The sequence below is a fragment of the Phyllostomus hastatus genome, unplaced genomic scaffold (genome assembly GCF_019186645.2).
Source record: "Phyllostomus hastatus isolate PE091 unplaced genomic scaffold, TTU_PhHast_1.1 phas_scaffold_129, whole genome shotgun sequence".
Classification (NCBI taxonomy): Eukaryota; Metazoa; Chordata; class Mammalia; order Chiroptera; family Phyllostomidae; genus Phyllostomus; species Phyllostomus hastatus.
Window position 1 is genome coordinate 12,038,163 of NW_025334009.1, and position 23,106 is coordinate 12,061,268.

General features: G+C 50.9%; 1 protein-coding gene across 1 annotated transcript in view; it reads left to right on the top strand.

Moving 5' to 3' along the window:
- TRANK1 (tetratricopeptide repeat and ankyrin repeat containing 1) overlaps positions 1-23,106 on the top strand; it is a 96,789-nt gene that overhangs the window by 44,092 nt on the left and 29,591 nt on the right. Inside the window, exons 9-13 of the mRNA XM_045856592.1 lie at positions 5,287-5,457; positions 13,417-13,578; positions 16,368-16,622; positions 18,255-18,431; positions 19,100-22,009. Of these exons, the coding sequence (XP_045712548.1) occupies positions 5,287-5,457; positions 13,417-13,578; positions 16,368-16,622; positions 18,255-18,431; positions 19,100-22,009 (3,675 nt within the window). The remainder of the gene's footprint in view (positions 1-5,286; positions 5,458-13,416; positions 13,579-16,367; positions 16,623-18,254; positions 18,432-19,099; positions 22,010-23,106) is intronic.

Below are 23,106 nucleotides of genomic sequence, written 5' to 3' on the forward strand. Positions count from 1 at the left end.
TTCCTTCATGCTGCGGTGTATCAGTATTCCATTCCTTTTTATTGCCAAGCGATACACCGTATTCCCTGGTACGTGTGTGTCTCTTTTTGTTCATCCATTCATCAACTGGTGGATACTCGTTTCCACTTCCAGCTGTTATGAATACCGCTGCTGTGAACATTTGCGTGTAAGTTGTTGTGTTGGAATATATTTTCATTTTCCTCAGGTAGATACCCAGGAGCGGTATGGCTGGCTCATGTGGTGATTCTTTGTTTAACCATTGAAGGAGCTGCTGGGCTGTTTTCCAAAGTGGCCACCCCACTTTCCATTCCCACCAGCGATGTCGGGGGGGGGGTCCCCGTCTTCCTATATCCTTGTCAATGCTTGTTGTTATATATCTTTTGATGTCCCATGCGTGTTAGTACCTTCTTAAAGACAGTGGTGTCCTCACAAATGTTTGTGACAACTGGGTCTTCTCAAAGAAAAGTCCTGTGCTGCACTGTTTGCTGGTTTCCCTGGTGTAAACATCCCCGCCCCCCCATGGCTGATTTCGAGCTGCCGATGGCACTGACCCTGGAGCTAGGCACTGTGCCATGACACCCACTTGTACTGCATTTTCACTGCTCAGGTCCGTGTTAATGCAGGTGTAAAGAAGCCTCATCATAGTCAAACGCACAGTGGTAATAGCAAAATGTGGAAAAATAATTAGGAAGGAACGAGTTTTGTTTGTAATAGAATTTATTTGTTTAAATTTAAATAATTTAGTTGTAAGTTTAAATAGTTTAGTCGTTAACGATGGCTGTTTTTTTAATCAACCGGCTTGCGACATTCCTGGACGTGTAACAGTTGGTCCTTGTGGGCTGGTCTGAGCCGGTCCAGCACACTCCTGAGCTGAAGCTGCTGTGCAGTTAGCCTAGTAATTTGTGGTTAAAGTCTGCACCGCTGATACCCGAGTTGTCTGTACCCTACTGCTGGGTGTTTCAATGGTTGGCAGTTATTTTGTTACTGAGAACATTGCTCAGAGAACATTTTTCTCCACCCACCTTTGCGAACTGGCATGAATGTCTCTATAGGACAATTTCCTAGTTGAGAAATTGCTTATTGAAAGAATGCGTACACTTTATTTATTTGGACAAACTCTAACGTCATGCCAGTTGTAAATAGATCACATTAAAAAATCAAAAGGTGCAAAAGGTCTACATTGAGAGTCTCTGTGCTACATCTGTCCCCCAGCCACCGAGGAACCAATATTATCGGTATCTCATGTTTTCTCCCGCAAATATTTTATGTCTGTGCAGGTAAAAACGTACATCCAGCTTTAAGATGTTAGCACACGGATGTGTGTGTTTGGACGAAAGCCGTTGCTAACTTGGGCCCCAGAGAGGCTTCCCCAGCAGTGTGTGAGATTTTCTCCGTCGCGAATATATTTCTGGTACAGGGAGAGTCCAGGACTCTGCAGATTCTTTAACGTGGCCTGAATTTAAAATCCACCATTTGAAATACCTGCAGCATCCTAGGGCCTTAGACGCCTTCAGGTCTGCTGGCACTTTGGTGGGTGCTGGTCCTTACGAGGGTCCCCTGGCTCGGGAGCAGTGGTTTCCAAAGGCCCAGGGACACAGCCTCAGGGGGTCGTTAGAGCCAGGAGGCAGTGGGCCCCCAAGCCTAGAACCGGTCATCGCCTCGGACTGAGAAGTTGAGGATGGACTGGGAGTAGTTGCTTCTGTCCTGGTTACCAGCTGCAGACACTCAAGCTGCTTCAGGCAGGAAGGGGAGTGACTGGCTCAGGTGACGGCAGAGTCCAGTCTGGTCTGGGTGCTCCCGAGTTGTCTTCAAGTGTCGGTCTCACCGCTGAACTCTTCCCTTTCTGTGAACGGCCCTTTCTTAGACTTCTTTCCGCTGGGGCTGCCAGACTCTTCTTCAGGCTTACACTCTGCCCTTTTGCCAATGTCAGTCAAGGAGAGCATCTCCTCCCGGCGTTTCAGTGAAAGTCCCAGGAAAGAGGCGCCATGAGTTTGACCGCCCTCCCCACAGGGAACTAATCACTAGAGCCAGAGGGATGGAGTGATGTCATTGGCCGGGTCCCAGTCAGGTGTTCACCCCTGGAGCCTCGGCCGGGACCGTGGTGGAGGATGAGGTGACGGCCTTGTGTCTCTCTGTCTGTCTGGCGTTCACTCCTATCAAACCGGTAGGCTGGGAACGGGGTAGCAGTGCTTCCCCAAAGGAGAACCGGGGGTCACTCTCCGGAAGAGGGGGGAAGGGATGCTAGTCAAGTAAAACAATGAAAAGTCTGGTATGTCAGCGTCTTTAAATTTGGCTTTCTTATCTCCCTAAAGAAATTTAAAAACCTGTGTACCACTTCACATCTGTTTAGCTTGGCATCAAGGACTTATAATTTGTAAGTCTAAATAGTCGTAAGAACAGGTGGCTTTCAGAATTCTGTGCACATTGATATTTTAAGGTAAAACTTCTATCTTACCCCTTTACTTGTATACATAACAGAGTACAAACACACAACAATTATATAACCCCTGATGTCCATCTTAAAAATTGTGGACAAGCTCCTCAGTAGTCAAATATATCCAGTGTGAATTTCTAATTCATATATCCAGTTTATTTTATGAAAAGACGTTTGCCCCAATGTATTTTATGATTCAGGGTTTTAGCGGTCACTCAGTGATACTGCCCTGGAGGAAAAGCACTCAAATAACTTTGACAAAAAAAATTCCAGTGATTGCAATATTGTAAAGGTTCATTTCTTTGGGGGGGGTTGCATTATTTCTAAAATCACTACCACAGAAATCAAAACAACAGAAACGTGTTAACAGTTTTTATAAATAGTCATTAAAGAGGGTAATAAAAATTGGGGGAGAGTCAGAGGAGGGTGGATTACAGAGCCTCTTAAAAGGGGTGTGGCAGGCACTAATTTTCCCTTGGATGACACCCTGGAGGTCAGAGTTTTTGCCTCATTTGGGTCAGTATGCTCCAGTAACTGTGCTGGTTTGCTATGCTGTGAAACTAACCACCATCAACTAAGTGGTGTAAACAGCCCCCATTCGTTAGCTCACGGTTCTATAGGCCAGTAGACCAGAGTGATGTGATTGAGTTTTCTTTTCTTTGGGGGAGTCAATAGCAGAGGTAACTGCTTTAATAGACATACGAACATTTCAAACACAATTGGTTTCTTAGTCAAGAAACCGGTTCATGGTATTTTTTTACTCCTTGCAAAATAGACTCCTAAATTTTCAGTGAAAGAACACAAATGGGAGAGGGATATGTTGCCACCTGGTGGCCAGGTCCAGGATTGCAGCTCTGAGAATCGTGGGGGTTGCTCAGCAAGGTGGGAGAGAGGGATGGCGGTTAGGAGCTTGATTTTGTGGTACAGCCAGTGTTTCCTGGAGTTTCACTTAACTGGAGCCATCCTACTGTACCCATCGCTTTTCTAGGATAGAAAAGCACATTTTTCTGGAATATCTAACCTTGAGATTGGGAGTCCAGCTCTGGTCTAAACTGAGGATAAAGTTGCAGGGTGAACCTCTATCTCAGGTGACAGAGGGGACACAGAAACTACACCCGTACCCACACAGAGTCAGCTCAGCTTTTGGAATCTACTTTGTCTGTGTGGAAAACTTTGAACCAAAGGCAAATCTGAGAGAGATTTGCTTCCTTCCGAAAGACACCTACATTCTCACTCGTAGGACCAATGAGAAATGACTTTTCACGATGCCAGCCTTGGCGCCAAGGCCTGGCCAGCCCCTGCTGCTGTGTCCCCATGCTGACAGGGCCCTGGAGTCCCACCGCATGCCACATACTCAGGTGGGTTTTCCCAGTCACCCTCTGGGGCCGCCGTGAGGAAGGTATCCTGCGTCCAACCTCACAGAAGACAAAGCTTGGTCTGCTAGAACGTGTCACTCGCCTGATGAGTGACAGGATGAGAATGGGGTTCCACCCTTCGTCCTCCCTAGGGGACACAGAGCAGCCCTTCTAGAAGATGGGCATCCATGTGACTGAGTTTTCTGCTCAGCGTCTCCCTGAGCTGAAACCAGGTATTGGGTTGGACTGTGTGTGTATCTGGCATTCCAGGCCTTCTTTCAAGGTCACGTGGTTGGGGCAGAATTCAGTTCCTTGTGGTTGTAGGACTGAGTTTCCCCGTTTCCTTCCTGGCTGTTAGCTGCTACGGACCACACGCATTTCTTGTCATGGGGCCCCTTCTATTTTCAAAGCCAGCAGAGGGGAATTTCTTATGCTTCAGATTCCGCCCTTGTACTTTGAACCTTTGACCTTCAGGGTTCTAATGATTAGGTCAGGCCTTCCTGGAAGGTCTCCCTATCTCAAGGTCACCTACGTTGGGTCCCTCATTACATTGTCACAGAGTCTCATCACAGCAGTACCTGGGTTCGTATTTAACTGAAGAACTGGGAGAGGGTGTCTGTGCGCCAGGTACTGGGAACCTAAGGGGTCTCTTAGAAGTCTGCCTACCACTGTGAGAGATTTGAGGGGGAAGGAAAAAGTAGGACTGTGAAATTTTGCCTTATTTCTGTGAAGTGGAAGAAGGGCAGTTGTTACTGGGGAGATGCGAGGGCAGAACACCTTGAGCAGGACAGTACCTGGTGCGCAGGTGCCTGGTCAAGGTGGTGGATTTTAGGGAAGCATGGGTGTGGAAGTGGGGTTCAGGCGTTGATTCATCTCACTCTCCTTGCCCCCATGAGTCTTTGTACCCCAGGGATACACCTGTTCCGTTCTGAAAACTGTTGCATCTGTGAGCACAGAGACACCTTGACGCCTGGCAGATAGGTTCGTCAGAACCGCCAGTGGAACTGGCAGCCAGAGGGTAGGGGCTGGGAGGACGGAAGCAGGGACAACAAAAAGACCCTGATGGGAGAGCAATTGCCACTTTCTTCTCCTGTCCCCAGACAGACTCTTTTTCTGGAAGAATATTTTGTTTCCTCCCTAGGGAATAAAGAAATCTGAAGTCACAGCTTGCTGTTATCCTTACAGCTATAACTGTTGCCTAGTAACCAGATTCCCCCTCTCCTTGCTTGTTGCCAAGGAGAGGGGAGAAAGGTATAGAGGAGCACACTTCTAAACCTCTTAAACCGCTATTGTCGTTCCCACCCCACACAGGACTCCTTGCGTCCGGGAGTTGGGTGGACTGCCCAAGGCCAGCAGTTCAAGACCCGTGAGCAGAGGGATCTTGGTCTCCTTGCCCCGGCAGCTCAGGCAGGAAGCTGGGAGGACGCGCACTCATGGGGACATCTCCTTACGGAAGGAGCCGTGACAATGCCCCCTTTTCCTTCTGGCCCGCCCTAGGACAAACAGAGGATGTGCAGATGCTGCTGCACTTCGGGGCCGACCCCACCCTGCTGGACCGCTACTCCCAGACCCCCATGGATGTGCTGAAGAGGAGTAAGAACTTCAAAGCCATCGAGAAAATCAATAGTCACTTGGAAAAACTGGCTGCGTGTTCTAAGGACCTATCAGGTACAGCTTCCCGTGGATTAACTTTTGGGGGCGTGAGGGTGGGTAAAACTGGTCCCGTGGTATTAGATAGATACAAATCGATGTTCATGTTTTCTTGGTATATGAATATGGAAAGGAGATTCTTAATCTATAGAAAACTCGTTTGCTTTTTGTTTTTTTTTTTGAGGATAGAATGAGAGAACTCATTCTATTATTTAGATAGCATCTTCAACGTTCTGGGAACTTTGACAGGTTCACCTTTGGTACCCTGGGGGGTCTGTCTTTTTTTAGTGTGTGTGTGTACAGTAAAAGAGAAAGAAAATCAGACAGAACAGGAGATAACAAAAATCGTTCCTACTGTTCAGAAACAGACACAGCCAATAACTTAAAATATACTTATGCCACACGAACTTACACTTATGCACTGATACATTAACTTCTATTTCTACTTCTCGGCGTATCAGTCTGGGACACCAGCCATCGGCCGGGCGCTGTACGAGGTGAAGTGCAGCAGGTCGGCCCGTCTTGTTGCGTTTTGTCTGGTGACGTTACTGGTGTCGTTTGCCTTCTGTTCCTTAACCCTCAGTTTTCTGCGCTTCATCTATAGATTGATTCTAAAGCTTGAAAACCAGTAAGTGGCATTTGGGCAGGGTAGGATGATTATAGAAACGTCACACTTTCTGCAACTAATAACATGTAACCAGACCCATAGAAGAGAAGTACCACATGTCCTGAAAACTGTGCTCTTTAAATACTGTGATAACTATGTATGGCATGAGGTGGGTACTAGGTATATAGGGGGGACTACGTCGTAAGTTATATGTAAATGTCTAACCACTATACCATACACCTGAAACTAATAGAATATTGAATGTCAATTGTAATTGAAAAGTTAAAAATTTTATTTATTTATTTCTAGAGAGAGGGGAAAGGAGGGAGAAAGAGAGGGAGAGAAACATCAATGTGTGATTGCCTCTGGCACGCCCCCTACTGGGGACCTGGCCTGTAACCCAGGCATGTGCCCTGACTGGGAATTGAACCAAGGACCTTTTGGTTAGCAGCCTGGCATTCAGTCCACTGAGCTACACCAGCCAGGGTGAAAAAACGTTTTAAATGTGACACTCTTTAGGCATTCCAGTTTAATGAAACATACATATACATTATTGTATATATGTGTATGTGCATACACATATATGCACATACACTTATATACTCTTCAGATTTTATGTAGACTTTTATTTAGACATTATACTTCTCCCAATTCTATTACTCACATGTGACTCTTGGTGCTCAGGTTGTCGGTTTAGATTTCTCCCTTGTCCTGCCAGAGCACTGACTCAAGTGAATTTTTCACGGAGGAGACATGGATAGCAGACGTATGGAGTTTCAAGTCTTTTTTAAAAAGATTTTATTTATTTATTTATTTATTTATTTATTTATTTATTTATTTTAGAGAGGGAAGGGAGGGAGGGAGAGAGAGAGAGAGAAACATCAATGTGCGGTTGCTGGGGGTCATGGCCTGCAACCCAGGCATGTACCCTGACTGGGAATCGAACCTGCAACACTTTGGTTCGCAGCCCGCGCTCAATCCACTGAGCTACGCCAGCCAGGTTAACTCTATATTTTATCCTTTATTGGTGGATAATAGGAATAGAGGCATTGCCTTACATTGGTTCCAAGTTACACTTCCCCCCTACATTTTAGCACCTCCGAAACTGGAATGTGTTTCCCAGTGTTTGACATGCCCCAGGCTTTGCTGGTGTGTCTGACGACCTGGGGGGTCTCAGACGTACACATCTGCCGTGAAACCGTGCTCCTCCACACTGAAGAAGCTGTTTTATTGTACACCAGCCTCCGCTTGCTACTGATTGCCTCTGACGTCTGTCCCACTCATTCTCCCTCCTAGGAATTTCTCTGTCCTTAGAGTTCTGAAATTTCCCTGGGACATGCCTAGGTGTGGGGTCTTTATTCATCCTTCTTGGCTGGCACTTGTGGGTCCCTTCCAATCTAACTTTTCGAGCTCAGGGAAATGATCGTCTTCACTTTGTCCCCCTCCGGTGTCTGCTTGCCACTGTGTCACACAGGTGAGCTTCCTGAACTGATTACACGTTGCTTGGCTTTTCCTTAAGGGTTTCTATCTCCTGTCTTCTTCTCGGATCTCTAACCTGGTCTTCAGCCTTTCCTTTTATAGTTCAGCTTGCCCGTTGCATTTTGAAACCACGAAGCTCCGTTTTAATTTTGAAGAACATTTTCTTGCTCTCTGATGGTGTATTGTCTGCGGAAGCTTGTGCACGTTTACATTGGCCACTTCTTGAATGGCATTTAACCATACTGAGAATTTGTTTTTTTTTAAAGAACATCTTCCTCTCTTAGAGTTATTAGTATTTCCTTTGGGGTCAGTTGTTCATTTTCTTGCTTCTCTCTTGTGCCGCTGTTTTTCCTTAATTACCTTCTTACCTTTGCATTCATGAATGAGAGACGAGACTGATTAATACTTAGTGGCTGGCGCGTGCACAGGTACTGAAGTCATCTGGATGTCTCCCCTGGAGTGGGCGAGCGGGTGGCCGGGGGCAGGCAGCCTGCAGCGTGCTCGGGTGCCCGGGGTGCTGAGGGAGGGAGGCAGCCCTGGCCAGGAACGTTCTCCGTGGAGGCAGTTACAGCTGCTTTTCACTCAGCATCCCCGCTCGTTTCCCCGTCTGTAGTTTCATTTTCATTTATTTATCTACAATATCTTCTGCTGTTTCCGTGAAACCATAGGAATGAGGGGACTCAAATGTATTCTTTTCATGGGTGTTCTTTTAAAGCTGTGACGTAGCATGGGTAGTTTTTCTCATAAATGCTATTTGAGGGAGTTGTGATTTTTTTCCCTGTGAGGCAGTGTAATTAAATCATTGTGAAATGCTTTCTGAGAGCTCATGTCTGTGATCTGTGTTTCAAAATGGTTTCTACTGTTTGGGAAATTGAAACGAACTGTCTTCACCAATGAATTTCCGAGTTTGAAGGTAACAAAAAACAACCACCAGTTAATGGCAGAAAATGGCTGCTTTGCTGGCAAATTTATTGTTTATTAATTCTAATATTAATTCTTGGAATAATGTAGATGCATGTGTTATATTTAGTGTTATGGACTTTAGCACAAGCCATTCATTTTTATTTAGCTTTTAAAGTTTTGATATTTTCAGTCCCCTTGTACAGTAGAATTTTTGATTATCTGCTGGTCTTCAAAACATCTCGTCTGCTGAGACAGGGACTTGCTCTCCCTTCCTCGCTCCCTTCCTCGCTCAGAACCAGCTAATTCTGACCCAGGTTTGGAAGCAAGACAAGACGCTTGCATTGCAGCTAGTCCCCTCCTTCCTTGTCAGGGCTCACCGTCCTCGTTTGGCTGGAAAGCACTTCAGGAGGACCGGGCCCCTTCCAGACCTGCCCCTGGGCTGACTGGGTAGTCAGTGGGGGAGTAGGTACAGACAGGCCTGGAGTCCCGACACTCATCAGGAAACTTATTGCATGTCTGGTTACTTGAGAGTTTTCCAGACCATTGACCAGGAAGGAGGGTTGCCTTGCTATGCTAGAGGAATATCGAACGATTATAGGAAAACACTGAGTAAAAAAAAAAAGGAAAAAAAACTGATAAAAATCAGAAAAGAGGAGGATGGAAAGTATCAGGAAGACCTAGCAAGGGATGGTGTACGTGGAGAGCGTGGCTTTTGCATCTGGGTGAGAAATAAAGCCTGAGTATTAAAGGATCTTGCTGGAGATCCCTGTTGTTCTCTAAACCAGAGCTTCCGGACGTGAACGTGCCCGCAAATCACTGCTCAGGGCAGGCACCAAGATTCTCACAGGCTGCCGTGGGGGCCAGAGCCATGTGGAGAAGGCTTTTTCTCCTGAGTGGTCGGGGTTATGTAACTGTCTTATGACGCCTCTCACAGCCACCACCAGATGGCAGCATCTCCACCTTCTCTGGCAGCTCAACTCTTAGGACCCAGAACAGGACCCGAGGGATTGATCTCACAGTCACTAATGCAGGCTTTGAAGTGGGAGCAAATCCAGCCCTCTGAAGCTTTTCTCTGGTTTTCTGGGGGAGCCGGCTGCTTTCTCTAGCACAGCACTTAGAGGAGACTGGGACCTTCTCTGTGTGTTGTTTCCTTTGCAGGCACAGCTTGTGATGCAGAGGCCTTGGCTTGTCACCTTCACACCCCTCGGCACCAACATGGTGCCCTGTTTTCAGTCAATGCTGGCGTGCAGTGTTTACTCAAAAGATGTCCACAATATGGTTCTTATAAAAAACAATATATATTTAAAAAATATTTTTATTTTTAAAAGATTTTATTTATTTTTGGACAGAAGGGGTGAGAGGGAGAAAGAAAGGGAGAGAAACATTAATGTGTGATTGCCTATCGCATGCCCCCCTACTGGAGACCTGGCCGACAACCCAGGCCTGTGCCCTGACTGGGAATCAAACCAGTGACCTTTTGGTCTGCAGGCTGGCACTCAATCCACTGAGTGACACCAGCCAGGGCTATATATATATGTATTCCTTTGTTAAAAAATTTACAAAATATTGGAGAAGAAAAGAAAAAAATATGAATTCTCCAGGAGCTCACCTACCCCTGCAAATTAATGTATTTGTGATTTGGTTATTTAGTCTTATTTCATGCTTTTATATTTATACATTTTTACATTTTCTTTTATAAAAATGAGATAGTGATTTACATTTAAATTGATAAAATGTGTGTAATAAAACCTACCAGCTCGTGTGCTAAAACATAGCTGTTCTGTCTCTTTTAACTAGAAAGAAAGATTTGAGGCAAAAACAAAATCTCTTTTTGAAATGATTTATTTCTGTTTTGTAACACTTCTGAGCACTGTTGCATCTTGAGACAGTGCCCGTTAGTTTTAATTTTTAATTTCAAATCTGCTAATGTGTATCTACTGAACAGGATCACTGTAGAAAGTTTGTAGAAATACAGTTTTATATAAAAACAAAAATTTATTGTAATCGCAATGTGGCATATTTTCATCCGGTCTTTTTTTTTTTTTAAAGATTTTATTTATTTATTTTTAGAGAGGGAAGGGAGGGAGATAGAGAGAGAGAGAGAGAAACATCAATGTGTGGTTGCTGGGGGTTATGGCCTGCAACCCAGGCATGTACCCTGGTTGGGAATCGAACTCATCCGGTCTTTTGGTTGTTGTTGCTTAGTTCTTACATAGTCACCTTTTAAAAAAAATTTATGTGATTATCATGCATAAGCAACTTTATATCCTGGCGTTTCTTTTGTCTCTTATTAAGCTTACAGAAAAATGTCAAAAGCCCGACGAATTCAGAGTAATAAACACGTTACCCATACCCCGCCAGGGATCCTCTGTCTGTGTTTTAGCACTATGCCTTTTATGCGTCTTCCAGTGTCGACACCCTTCTGCAGCTTCCCTGACGTCTGCAGCTTTCTCTGATCCGCGACTGCCTTCTGAACCACACAAGCCTGCATGTGTGACGCAACTGCATCTGCTTATCTCTGCCGTCAAGCTTAGTGTATTTCTGTTCAATTTCAGGTCACTGTTACACTAAACTGATTACCCTGGTGGAAGAACGATGTTCCCCAAGGGCTTGTGGCGTGAGGCGGGGGTGTGTGTGTGTGTGTGTGTGTGTGTGGCAGGGGTGTAGCTCTCCATCTGCCTGATAGCGAAGGAAGCCCCCCCCGCTTTACCGAGGGCCCCGTTTCTCTGTATTGTGATTTTGCTGTCTTCCGTGTCTTCTTGGGAATTTCAGGGTGAAGGTGGGGCGGGGGGGCGAGTTCAGGAGCGTCAGTCAGTCACTGTTACACCCCCACGCACGTTCTGTCTCAGCGTGGGCTTCCAGCTCAGGGGACGGAGGCTTTCCTCTGCCAAATGGTTTCCATGTCTTTGTCCCTGGAGGACGTGCTAGAGCGAGTCTTGTTCCGTCCGGCACCCGAAGTCTCTGGGTTAGAGAGCAATGGATGCTTGCCCCAGAAGGGGCATGTGTATGTGAGAGTCTGGTATTCCGACTTGATGTGTTCAGGGCGATCCAGCTGTGTACCAGCAGGCACAGGAAGAGATGATGCCAGAGACCCCCTTGGATCGACCCCCTGCTACCATTGCTGTGTGCTCCCCAATGTGGCTGGGCCTTCACTCTGGAAAGTCTGCACCCGAGGCTCATTCTCTGCAGCCTTGGGGCTCCCGGAGCCTGTGGTGCTCACGATCCTTCAAACCAGAAGTGTCTGGGACTTTACGTGCCCACTAGGCACCTTGTGGCTCATGTCAGAAAGAGGCGAGAGTTTGAAAGCTGGTTTCCTGGCCCTGGATGGGGGCAGCTGTCAGATGTCACTTTCTCCAGAACTCCTCTGTGGGATCCGGAGAGGCTGCCTGTGGTGGGACTCGGCCTGGGTCAGACCCTGGCCCGGCTGCCCGCCCCCACCCCCTCTCCAGTGTCCTCCTTGATGAACCCCTGGCACTCCAGTCCCGCACTCGGGGTCTGCTGTTGCAAGACAGGACGCCTTTTCACTTTCCTCCCTCCATTAGAACGTGGCGCTGAGCGTTCGCTGATCTCTTCGCAACACGAGGGCGCCTGTGCCGGAGGCCAGGCCCTTCCGTCCCGTGTGCACACGGATGTCCGCTTCCGCTCCCCTCGCTGCGCAGTAAGGCTCCACTTGAACCGGGGGTGCCTTCTGGGTGTAGAATCTGTTGCCCAATCAACGACAGTTGCTCATTTTCAACATTCCGTCCGTGGGTGGGTGTTTTCTAATCCTAACTACTTTCTCCGATAAATTGAACCAAGGAGATCCTGTCTTCCCTTCTTTGGCCAGAGAGATGATGGCTCTTGGCTTTTACTGCCAGCCAGGAAGACCCGTGGGTGGCTGTCATGTACAGGTGCCCCTCTTTACCCGCAGGGGGTACATTCCAAGGCCCCCCAGGGATGCCTGAAACCACAGATGATACTGAATCCTATTTTACTGTCTTTTTCCTATACTTACATACCCCTGATAAAGGTTAACGTATAAATTAGGCACAGTAAGAGGTTAATAATAATTATAAAAAAGAGCAATCACAAAAACACGTGGACGTGGTCACTCTGTCTCTCCGAAACTGAGACGGCTGCTAAGTGACCGATGGGCAGGGGGCATCCACACAGGGAGACGCTGGTCAGAGGGATGATGATTCACATTCCCAGTGGGAGGGAGCAGATGGTGCGAGATCCCGTCGTGCCACTCAGAGTGGCGTGCAGTTTAGAACTTGTCAATTGTGCATTTCTGGAGTTTTCCACCCAATCGTTTTAGATGGGGGTTGACTGTGGGGAACTGCAACTGCGGACCGTGAAACTGAGGATACGGGGTGGGGGGGCTGCTGTGGTTGGATGTCGCTGTCGCACCGAGTCACCCCCCTCTGTCACCTCCCTGAACTGCTACGTCAGTTACCCACTGCTGCGTAACCGATCACCCTGACACTCAGGGGCCTCGAGCAATACACGTGCACTCAGCTCACGATCCCGCCGGTCAGCAGGGTAGGCTGGGCCGTTCTCACTGCCTCAGCCGAATTCCTTCAAGTGTCTGCAGTCTTGCCGATCTTGGCCGGGCTCTTTTACATCTGTGGGGCCTCAGCGTGGACAGCTGGGCTGGTTCCTCTTTGTTCTGTGCTGCCTCATTCCCCCCAACAGCAGCCTGGACCCGTTCACCTGGCAGAGGCCGGGCTTCCCAGGGAGCGAGTAGAACTAAATAAAGCGTCTGGAGGACTCGGCCCGGATCATGCACAAACATCACACCCACTGTGTTCTGTTGGGCATCATCCACCTTGAAGCCAGGCCCGAGTCAGGGGTGGGGAGAGGAACAGGCTCCGCCTCCTGCTGGGAGCAGCGGCAAAGTCATGGGGCAGAGCTCGTGGGTCCTCAGGGTGGCTGGGAACCACGGCGCGTGCCGTCTCCCACGGCTGTGGCCTCTGTGTCTGGAGGCCTCACCTGGTGCTGCTTTGCAGGACTGAGCAACAGCGATGGACTCACCAGCGAGATTGACGTTTTCCGCAAGGCCTGTGAGCAGCTGGCGAAGCACATGAACTCAGGAAACCAGTTACTGCACAAGAACTTTCTGAAGCAAGAGGTAGTTCAGCGGTTCTTGCGCCTCCTGTCTTCTCTGCAAGGTAATCTTTCTCACAGGTGCGCTTGTGGGGAAGGTGGTTTGTGTTCATTCAAACTCCTTGTGAATGTCCCCTAGAAATGGATTTGCAAATGTCACGATCTGCATGTGAAACAGCACAGAACATCCGTTATCTATGAGTGATGAGTCTACCATCTACCCGTGAACTTCAGTCCCTAAGTCCCATCCCCGAGGCAACCTCCGTGGCTGGTTTTCCATGAATCCTCCTAGAATTACCCTTGGCTTAGACTGTCCTTTTGAAAAGGCCACAGATGTTTCTGTGTTGTATAGACATTGGCTAACATTGGGGCATACAGCTACTGTAGAATCGAGGGCTACTTGTAATGTTTTTTCATTATGGGGATATCAGGGAAGTTCCAGAAAAGAACTTCAGATGACAGACTTTAGATTATTAGGGAAGATTCCAGAAATCCCAAGTAGGTGAAATTTAGTTGTCAAGATCGGCAGTCAGCACGGGCTGTGAAGCACTCACTCGGACCGCTCTCAGGGCTGAGACTTCCCAGTCCCACAGAAAGCACAGGAAGGCAGGGCAGGAGGACCCAGCATGCTCTTCGGGGTGTGCCGCAGCTCTTAGAGTTTGAGGCTTGGAGTTTGGAATCTTCACTCTACCACTTACCAGACCTGTGACCTCGGGCCAATTACTGAACTTCCTCACACGTCTGTGTCTTCCTCTCTGCCTTGGCTGGGCCGTTAACCTCGTGAGATGACGGATGTCGAGTACTTAGTCCAATATCTTGCACAGACAATGCAGGTTGGGTGGAGGCGAGGCGAGGTTGTCAGAACGATCTTTCTTTCTTGGAGATGATGGGTCACAGGTAAACAGCACACCTGAGACTCTGGGGTGGGGCCGCCTTGCGTAGGACCTAGTAGACGTAGGCCATTCTGTGCAACTCTTTCTAGGGAGCCGTTGGCTTTTGCACTCGATGACCTCCAACTCATGACCCAGGAAGGTTGCCCTCATTCATACTTAGGGCGGAGAGCATAAAATACGGGTGTTTGGTAAACATCTAAGAGGCTGCAAGACAGGAATGCTACTGCTGCCAGTCCTTCCTGCCCCGGCCTGTGCTCCCGTGTTCCTCTGTGTCTCCGTGGGGCGGACGTATGCGGGCACGGTTCCTCTTTCTGTCACGTTGGCTGGGTCCCTCTGTCTGTTTCTTTCTGTTCCCGACTCCTCCTGCCTGTCCCAAAGGTCGTCCCTCATCTCTCTCTCTTCTAGCGTCTCTAATCCATTCCACGCTCTTGTTTTTTTCTCTCCTTGCTTTCCTTCTTTCTCTTCTTTGTCTCCTTAGTTGGCCGCAGGATAGAATACATGGAACTATTTCTGTTGGAAGTGGCAGACAGACTCAAGCTGGCTTACACCAGCAAAAGAGTGACACTTTTGACAGTCGTAATAGGAATGGGAGCCTGGCCTCAGGTACAGCCGTCCTCAGGGATCGAACCAGTGTCAGCAGGACCCAGCATCTGCCATCTTTCAGCCCAGCGGTCCTCTGGTTGGCTTTCGTCTCAGACTCTGTGGGGACAGGACCCAGGTCTCTCACCACTGACTCTGTCCAGGGTTTCTGGGCCCACAGACTCATCTGTCTCTGAGTTGTTTGAACAGAAGTCCTTCCCTTTTGGTCATAGTATGTACCTCTGATCTGATATCTGGGCTCAGGGGGATGGAGAGTCCTGACTGGCTTAGACCCCGGTCTGGTGCTGCCCCGTCTCTGCCACGGGAATGGAGAGGGCCGGTGGGTGGGGGAGCACTTTCACCAGAAGACACGAGCATGGACTGCGGGCACAATGATTGCAACCGTCTGCTATAAACATTTACATTTTACACTTCTGTTTTGCCGATTCCTGTTAAGATGACAGGGTAGCCTATATTGAGATTTTTTCTTGTTTTCAAATGCCTCTTTTAAGCAGTGAAATGAATATTCATTTTAGAAAACTTAGAAAAAGATGGGAAGCAAAAACTAGCAAACGCACATCAGATTGAGCTCAGGTACCCCTGATTTTTTTCCCCTTCTCTTCCTTCCTGCTTTTCTTACTGAGAGGATTGCTGGACAACATGCAGAGTGCCAGCTGAATTGTAGTTTCAGGCAAACAAGGAATATATTTTCAGTATATGTGTGTTCCAATCAGTGCAAGAGACATACTAATGCTGAAAGTTTATTTGTCGTTTATCTGAAATGCAAGTTGAACTGGCATTCTATATGTTTATTTGCGAAATCTGGCAATCTACTTGCTAAGGATCTCTTTAAAAGTTTTCCATACTTAAGATACGCCAGCATCACCAACTGGGATAACTATTATCCTGTCCCTGGGCGTCAGGGATCAGATGGAAACCTTTGTGCCTCAAGGTACAAAATTAAGAAGGTACAAAATCCTCTCACCATTCACCCTATAACTCTTGGCTTTTTAATTATTCTGTGGTACCTCCCTGTATTTGTGTTCCTTCAGCGGGACAAACTCTTTATATCATGCAAAATGTAAGCTGGGTTCTTGCCCTTTGATCTCAGTCAACTGTCCTAACCCAAATCCTCTTCCTTATGACACAGCTGAAATCCTGCCCTTCTTCTAGACCAGGCTGTACTCTCCTTAGGGTGTTTCCAACCTTCCCAAGAAGCTTCGCCTGCCGGAGTCATTCATTACTTGTGTGTGGTTTCTCCAGGACTTAAGAGCACTGATCCGTGGCTGGTGTTAATTTTGTATGTGTGTGTTCAGTGGTGTCTGGGGACAGAAACCACACGAACCTTACTTTGGACTGTGGTGTACTCTTGTTTTTGAAAGAAATTCCTCCCGACCTGGTCTGTGACATTCATTCCGACGGTGCCAGTGCCTTCATCAAGTTTTTACTGGAAAAACAGAAATGGCCCGAAGTGCTTCTGCTGCTGACCCGCAAAGTAAGCGGCGAGCCCCCGCTCGGAGACGGCCTCATCAAAGACTGCAGCTTCTCCGACCTGGACCTCTGCACCGTCATCCCCCGGCTCAGCGCCTGGGACCAGCGCAGGACGCAGCTCCTGGGCCGCCTCATAGACCTTGGGGGTGAGAAGGCCGAGTCGCCGAGAGGCTCTGCACGGGGGTGCACGGGGGGGGGCGGGTTCCTTCCCGAGGGCGTTCAGGCTGCTGCCTGTCTTACGCTTGACTTCGGAGACTCCTTTAAATTCCGTCTCCTTCTCCATCCTCCGCATCTTCTCATTTGGAAACAGCGAGGCCTGTCCCTGGGTGTTGTCCTGTCGGGACCCCACATGTCTGTGAATTACCGCTGCCTCTGTGGTCTTCTCGCGCGCGCGCATGCGCGTGAGGGGCCTCGGGTGCGTGGAGGGGGTCCTGGGCCCGGCGTCAGCCCGCCACGGTCCCTTCCCCCTGACCTCGGGCGGGACTCTTCCCTGCTCCGCATAGGCTGCGTGGGTCCTTGTCAACTTGCTGGCATTCTTCTCTAATCAACCCGTGGGGATCTGAGAGGCTTGTTTCTCAAGAAACAAACAGTCGGTGGGTGGGAACATCTGCCGCTGTGAGCAGCACCGCCGCCCTCGGCCGGATGGGTGTCTGGAGTGTGCGCACGTCTCGCCGGACTGGGTTTCGCTTTCCCGTGGATCCGAAAACGCCGACCTCCTCCGGCCCCCACCTCCCGCCCCCCACTACCGCCATCGTCAGCTGTGTCCCCTAGGGGTGCTGTGTGCGCCTCCGTCTCCTCACGTATAAAGTGGGAGTGGTCCCTCTTCCTTGGGGATGTTGGGAGTGTTAGGTGAGTTCATATAATGGTTCTTAGAAGAGCTCTGTGGCTGTGGGTTTTCGGCTTGCTTTGCTGTTGACGTGGAGCGGTGACACGTTGGTCCTCAGCTTTCAAAGTGCCATCTGAAGCCCTCAGGCAGAGAAACCGGTGGTTCTACCCACAGGTTTCAGGAAGCAGATGGAAGGAATGCCTCCTATAGTTTGTTCCTTCAAGCCTGTTCCTCGTATGGAGCATGACTCCCTTTGCCCAGACACTACGGCTGTCACGGGATCCAGTCTTATTCCTGATTCACCAAGCACTTAGGTTGCGCCTCCCTGAGATCAGGTGCTGGGGACCAAGGACAGAGCGTTAGTGCGTGGCTGCAGGGGCCCGTGCGGGAGGGCTGCAGGTCCACAGCGGGTGGGGGCTGGGGAGCCCGCAGCGCAGAGGGGAGGCGTGGACTGAGCTAAAGGCAGGTATGTGGGGGCTGGAGAGGTGTCGGGGAAGGTGGCAGTTGATGGCAGATGGGTGATCTCGGGAAGAAGCTTTGTAGGAGCAAAGGAGGTAGGGAGTGGTAGTTACATCCTGATCACCGACGGCGTGGTGGGTGTGGTGTCAGGCAAGTACCTTCGTGCATCTCAGTTGTTTGCAGGCCCTGTCCCTCCTCCCCAGCAGTGCTCTGCTGGGGTCTGCAGTCCTGTGGTGGGGCAACAGGGGGAGCTAGAGAGGTGGCAGAGGCAGGTCTCATGGATGGGGCACTTGAAGGAGTTGGGCTTTCACGCTGAGAGCGCTGGGAGGGCTCTGCCTCCCTGGAGGTGGTAGGAGGGCCTCAGAAGTCAGGTGAGCGTCAGCTCTTCCCTTGGAATACACGGCAGCGGCGGTCCCGCCCTCCCGACGTGCACCAGGCTGTACTTGTCCCATGAACGCCGCTCACGGGTGCCCCTCTCCCCTGCCTCCCACAGCCTTGCCGGAGGGTCTCCAGGACATCCAGGAGAGGCCACTCGTCATGTGCCTGAAGCGCAAGGACTTCGACCTGGCTTTTCTCCTCCTGACCAAGGGCGCGGACCCGCGCGGCATTTCTCTCACGGAAGGCGACACTCCTCTGCACGCGGCACTCCACATCTTTTTAGATGTCAACGGTAGGCCTCTGGTGTCTCACTGGCCTCTGCCTGGAGGAGGAGGCTGGGTATTAGAACGGATGCTCCGTGTTTCGTGTCTTGTTTCCTTCTCTCGGGAAAGCCAATGATCTGGAAAAAGCCCGTTCTGGGCACGGCCTGCCCCTAGCTTGATGGGAAGGCGTGACTGCCACGGTGAATGACCAGGGTGGGCTGACTGAGGGGGGTTAACTTTCAAAGTTGGCTGTCCATTGTTAACAAGCACTCTCTATGTCTTTACACCGTTTTCAAGGGTCTTGACGTAATGGATCTCACTGGCGAATTGTCAGGTTATCTCAGGGTTTCTCAGCCTTGGCACTGTTGGCGCTTGGGCTGCCTCATCCTGTGTGGTGGGGGGGCCATCCCGTGTCCTGCGGGATGTTCAGCAGCATCCCTGGCCACGCCCTGCAGCCAGACCAGATGCCAGTAGCACCTCCCAGATTGCGATGATCAAAATTGTCCCCAGACATTGTCAAATGTCTCGTGGGGAGCAAATTGCCTCTGGCTGAGAGCCAGAGGGTTAGCAAAGACTTAGGGGGAGAGGGGGCTAGGTGCTCTGAGACGCTCCTGGCTGGCGCCTCTCTTCAATCCAGGGGCCTCTGTTCCGGGGAAGAGCCCCTGCGCGCTCACGGGGTTTTGTTTGTGTCTTCCAGCTGACGTCGGCTTTAACTTCCTGAGCCACCTGTTGGATCTCTTCTGGGCCAACCCCGCCGAGTTTGACTACCTCAACCCCAACACCCAGGACAGCAACGGGAACACGCTGATGCACATCCTCTTCCAGCGGGGCAGGCTGAGGCGCATGAGGAGGCTGCTGGACCTGCTGGCGAAGTTCGACATCCACCTCCACCTGAAGAACAAGGAGGGCAAAGACGTGCGGCACCGGATCAAGAAGAACGACGCTCTGCTCCTGGCCTGGAACAAAGCTCTGTTGGAGAATCGGCGGAGGGCCCGGCAGGACCCGGCTGCCCACCCGGGGAAGCTCCCGAGGCCTGCTGCCACCCCTGGTCACGCGTCTCAGCTCAAGCCCCAGGTTGCGCCCAAGTTGCTGCCCTGCGGTGGCACTGACGGGTGCCCACCTGAGGGGGCTGTGGTCCCCGAGAGCTGGGAGGCTCTCTCGGAGGCCCGGACGCCGAGGCAGGAGCCTAGAGCGGGCCGGCCCTGCTCTCTCAGGGACCACCTTGTACAGCAGATCCGGGCTCTGATTGAGGGGGTTGATCTGGATACGCCCCTCCCAGAGGACTGCCCTCGGGACCCCCAGCCTCTGGAGACGGGACCTGGCACGGAAGTGAAGAAGGACAAACTCCAGTGGGCCCTGGGGGTGGGGAGCTCTGACCGTAGCAGGAATAACCCTGTTGTCCTTGAGGCAAGGGGTGAAGAGGCTCAGGCGGGCCTTGGGCCCTCGCAGCCCACCCCTGCTGGTGGCAGATGCAGGGAGGACAGCAGTGACCAGGACAACCAGCAGGAGGTGGAGGCCTGCCTCCAGGACTTCGAGAACATGACGTGGGAGATCGAATGTACTTCGGAAGTGCTGAAGAAGCTGTCCAGTAAGGTGATGACCAAGGTCATGAAGAAGAAAGTCATCCAGGACATCCAGCAGCTGGGCAACGGCGAGTGGACCAAGAGCCTGCAGAAGCGGCTGACGAACCTGAAAGGAAACATCCAGCTCTTTGAGGCCAAGCTGGACAAAGGGGCCCGGATGCTGTGGGAGCTCGCCATCGACTTCTCCCCCCGCTGCAGCGAGAACCCGGAGAAGATCATCACCACGGAGCGGAGCTCGCACTCCGTGGAGAAGTCGGGGCAGGTCTACACGGAGATCATCCGGATCTGGGACATTGTCCTGGATCACGGCAAGCTGTCGGACGCCATCAGGGCCATCTGCAGCGCCTACAACCGGGGCTTGTCCTGCATCCTGCGGAAGAAGCTGAGGGGCATCAACAAAGGCCAGGTGTCGGCCAGCATGAGAGTGTGCAAGCGGATCCCCCGCTGCTACGTGGAGGACACGGAGGCAGAGAAGGGCAGGGAGCACGTGAAGCCCGAGTACTTCCCCCCGGCCAGCGCGGTGCAGACAGAGTACAGCATCATGAAGTTCCACAGCTTCAGCACGAACATGGCCTTCAACATCCTCAATGACATGACGGCCACGGTGGAGTACCCCTTCCGGGTGGGCGAGCGCGAGTACGCTGTGATCCACCTCAACCCCAGCCCGCTGGAGCCCATCATCCTGATCGGGCGGAGCGGCACCGGCAAGACGACCTGCTGCCTGTACAGGCTGTGGAAGAAATTCCACATTTACTGGGAAAGGGCTGAGCAGGCGGGAAGCCCGCTGCTGGACAAACAGATGTGGCTGAAGAGAAGGTTGGAGACGGAGCCCAGAAAGGAGAATGCAGGCAGGGAGGAGGAGGAAGAGGAGGAGGAGGAGGAGGAGGAGGAAGGCACCATCGAAGTGGAGACAGTGGACAGCGTAGATGAGGAGCAGGGGAGTGAAGCCTGCGCAGGCGCAGCCAGCGGGGAGCCCGGGGGCCCCGGCCCGGGAGCTGGAGCGGGAGCCTGTGCCCCAGACGGTCCCCAGCAGCTGGAGCACTTGCACCAGATCTTCGTGACCAAGAACCACGTCCTGTGCCAGGAGGTGCAGCGGAATTTCATCGAGCTCTCCAAGTCCGCCAAGGCCACCAGCCACTACAGACCGCCGGAGCCCAGCACGCACAGGCTCCAGGACCTGAGGGACGAGAACTTCCCTCTGTTTGTCACGTCCAAGCAGCTGCTCCTCCTGCTGGACGCCTCTCTGCCCAGGCCGTTCTTTCTGAGAAACGAAGACGGCAGCCTGAGAAGGACCATCGTTGGGTGGTCCACGCAGGAGGAGTCCACCATCCCCAACTGGCAGGAGGACGAGGACGAGGCCGAGGCGGACGGGGACAACGGCGAGGAGGACAGGGCGGTGGAAACGCGCGTGGGCGACGTCGACCCGCGGGTGTACGTGACCTTCGAGGTGTTCGCCAATGAGATATGGCCCCGCATGAGCAAGGGGAAGAGCCCCTACAACCCTGCGCTGGTTTGGAAAGAAATAAAATCTTTTCTGAAGGGATCGTTCGAGGCCCTCAGCAGCCCCCAGGGGAGGCTCACGGAAGACGAGTACAAGAAGTTGGGGGGGAAGCGGTGCCCCAACTTCAAGGAAGACCGGGGCGACATCTACAGCCTCTTCTGCCTGTACGAGCAGATCAGGTCTCAGAAGGGCTACTTCGACGAAGAGGACGTGCTGTTCAACCTGTCCCGGAGGCTGTCGAAGCTCCAGGTGCTGCCGTGGTCCATCCACGAGCTCTACGGCGATGAAATTCAGGACTTCACCCAGGCCGAGCTGGCGCTGCTGATGAAGTGCATCAACGACCCCAACGCCATGTTCCTCACGGGGGACACGGCCCAGAGCATCATGAAGGGCGTGGCCTTCCGCTTCAGCGACCTGCGCTCCCTGTTCCACTACGCCAGCAAGAGCGCCTTGGACAAGCAGTGTGCCGTCCGCAAGCCCAAGAAGATCCACCAGCTGTACCAGAACTACAGGTCCCATTCGGGTAGGTCCCGGGCTGGGGTTCGCTGGCGGGAGAGGTGCTGGGGAACTGGCCTGGGGCTGCTTTTGAAGCCGTGGCCTGGCTTTCGCTAGGCTTCTGTAGCTGCAGTGAGGATAGTATTGTTAGTTGGAGCTCATTAGTAAGTAAATGCCCTCACAAGCAAGAGGTCTTAGGATTTCTGCCACCACTCATTCTTAGGTTGATAACCAGGCTGTGGTTGAGTGGAAATGGACCGGTAAGGAATTATATCGGAGGGAGTTTGCCGTGGCATGAACACATTTCAGGGGGACTTTTAAACTGCTGGAGAACTTTCAGTGAAGCGCTTTTGGAAGCACCTGCTTATGTGTAATGCAAAGTTGTGTACCTATGACAAGTTAGTAATCTTCTAAGTAGCTTTTCTATTAAGGGGAAGCCACGAAAACAGGAGTAGCAGGGGGTGGAGATAACACCTACTTAGGTGCTTTGAACTTGCACCTCAGTTGTACCCCATCTCTGGCCAGGCCTGATGCCAGGCAGTTTTCGTCTGGTTACCTGTGCTTTATCCTCATCCCGTAAAGTAGGCCTCGTTCCCATTTTACAGAGAAGGAAGGTGAGGCACAGAGGGTTTAAATAACATGACACCAAGGCCCAAGTTCTTACTACTTTATGGTTTATAGAATGCTCACAGATTCACCTCTGGCGCCCTCTGTGTGTCTGTGGATAGCGTGCAGTGTTATTTCACATGTTTGGAAACTATATTTGATGGGATCGTGCCAGATGTATCTTTTTGCAGCTGTGCGTTTCTGTTTAACGTCGTGGTGTCGGGTTTCTGCATGCTGGTAACGGGGAGCCGCCATCCACGCATTTCTAACTTGTTAGCGTCCCATTCAGTGAGTACAGCACGATTTGTCGTCTGTTTTCCAGTGACGGACATAGGTTCCTGCCGGGTATTTACTGTGACGTGCAGTCCTGGGGTGAATTAAGTTTTGGGGTTGGCTGCTCGTAGCTGACACATACTTTCCATTTATGTACACCATTGCAAGGGTCCTGGTGTAAAGGATCTGACTGGAATATTACAAGGTTATTACAGTGTTTCTCAGCTTTGGCACTTGATAACCCTT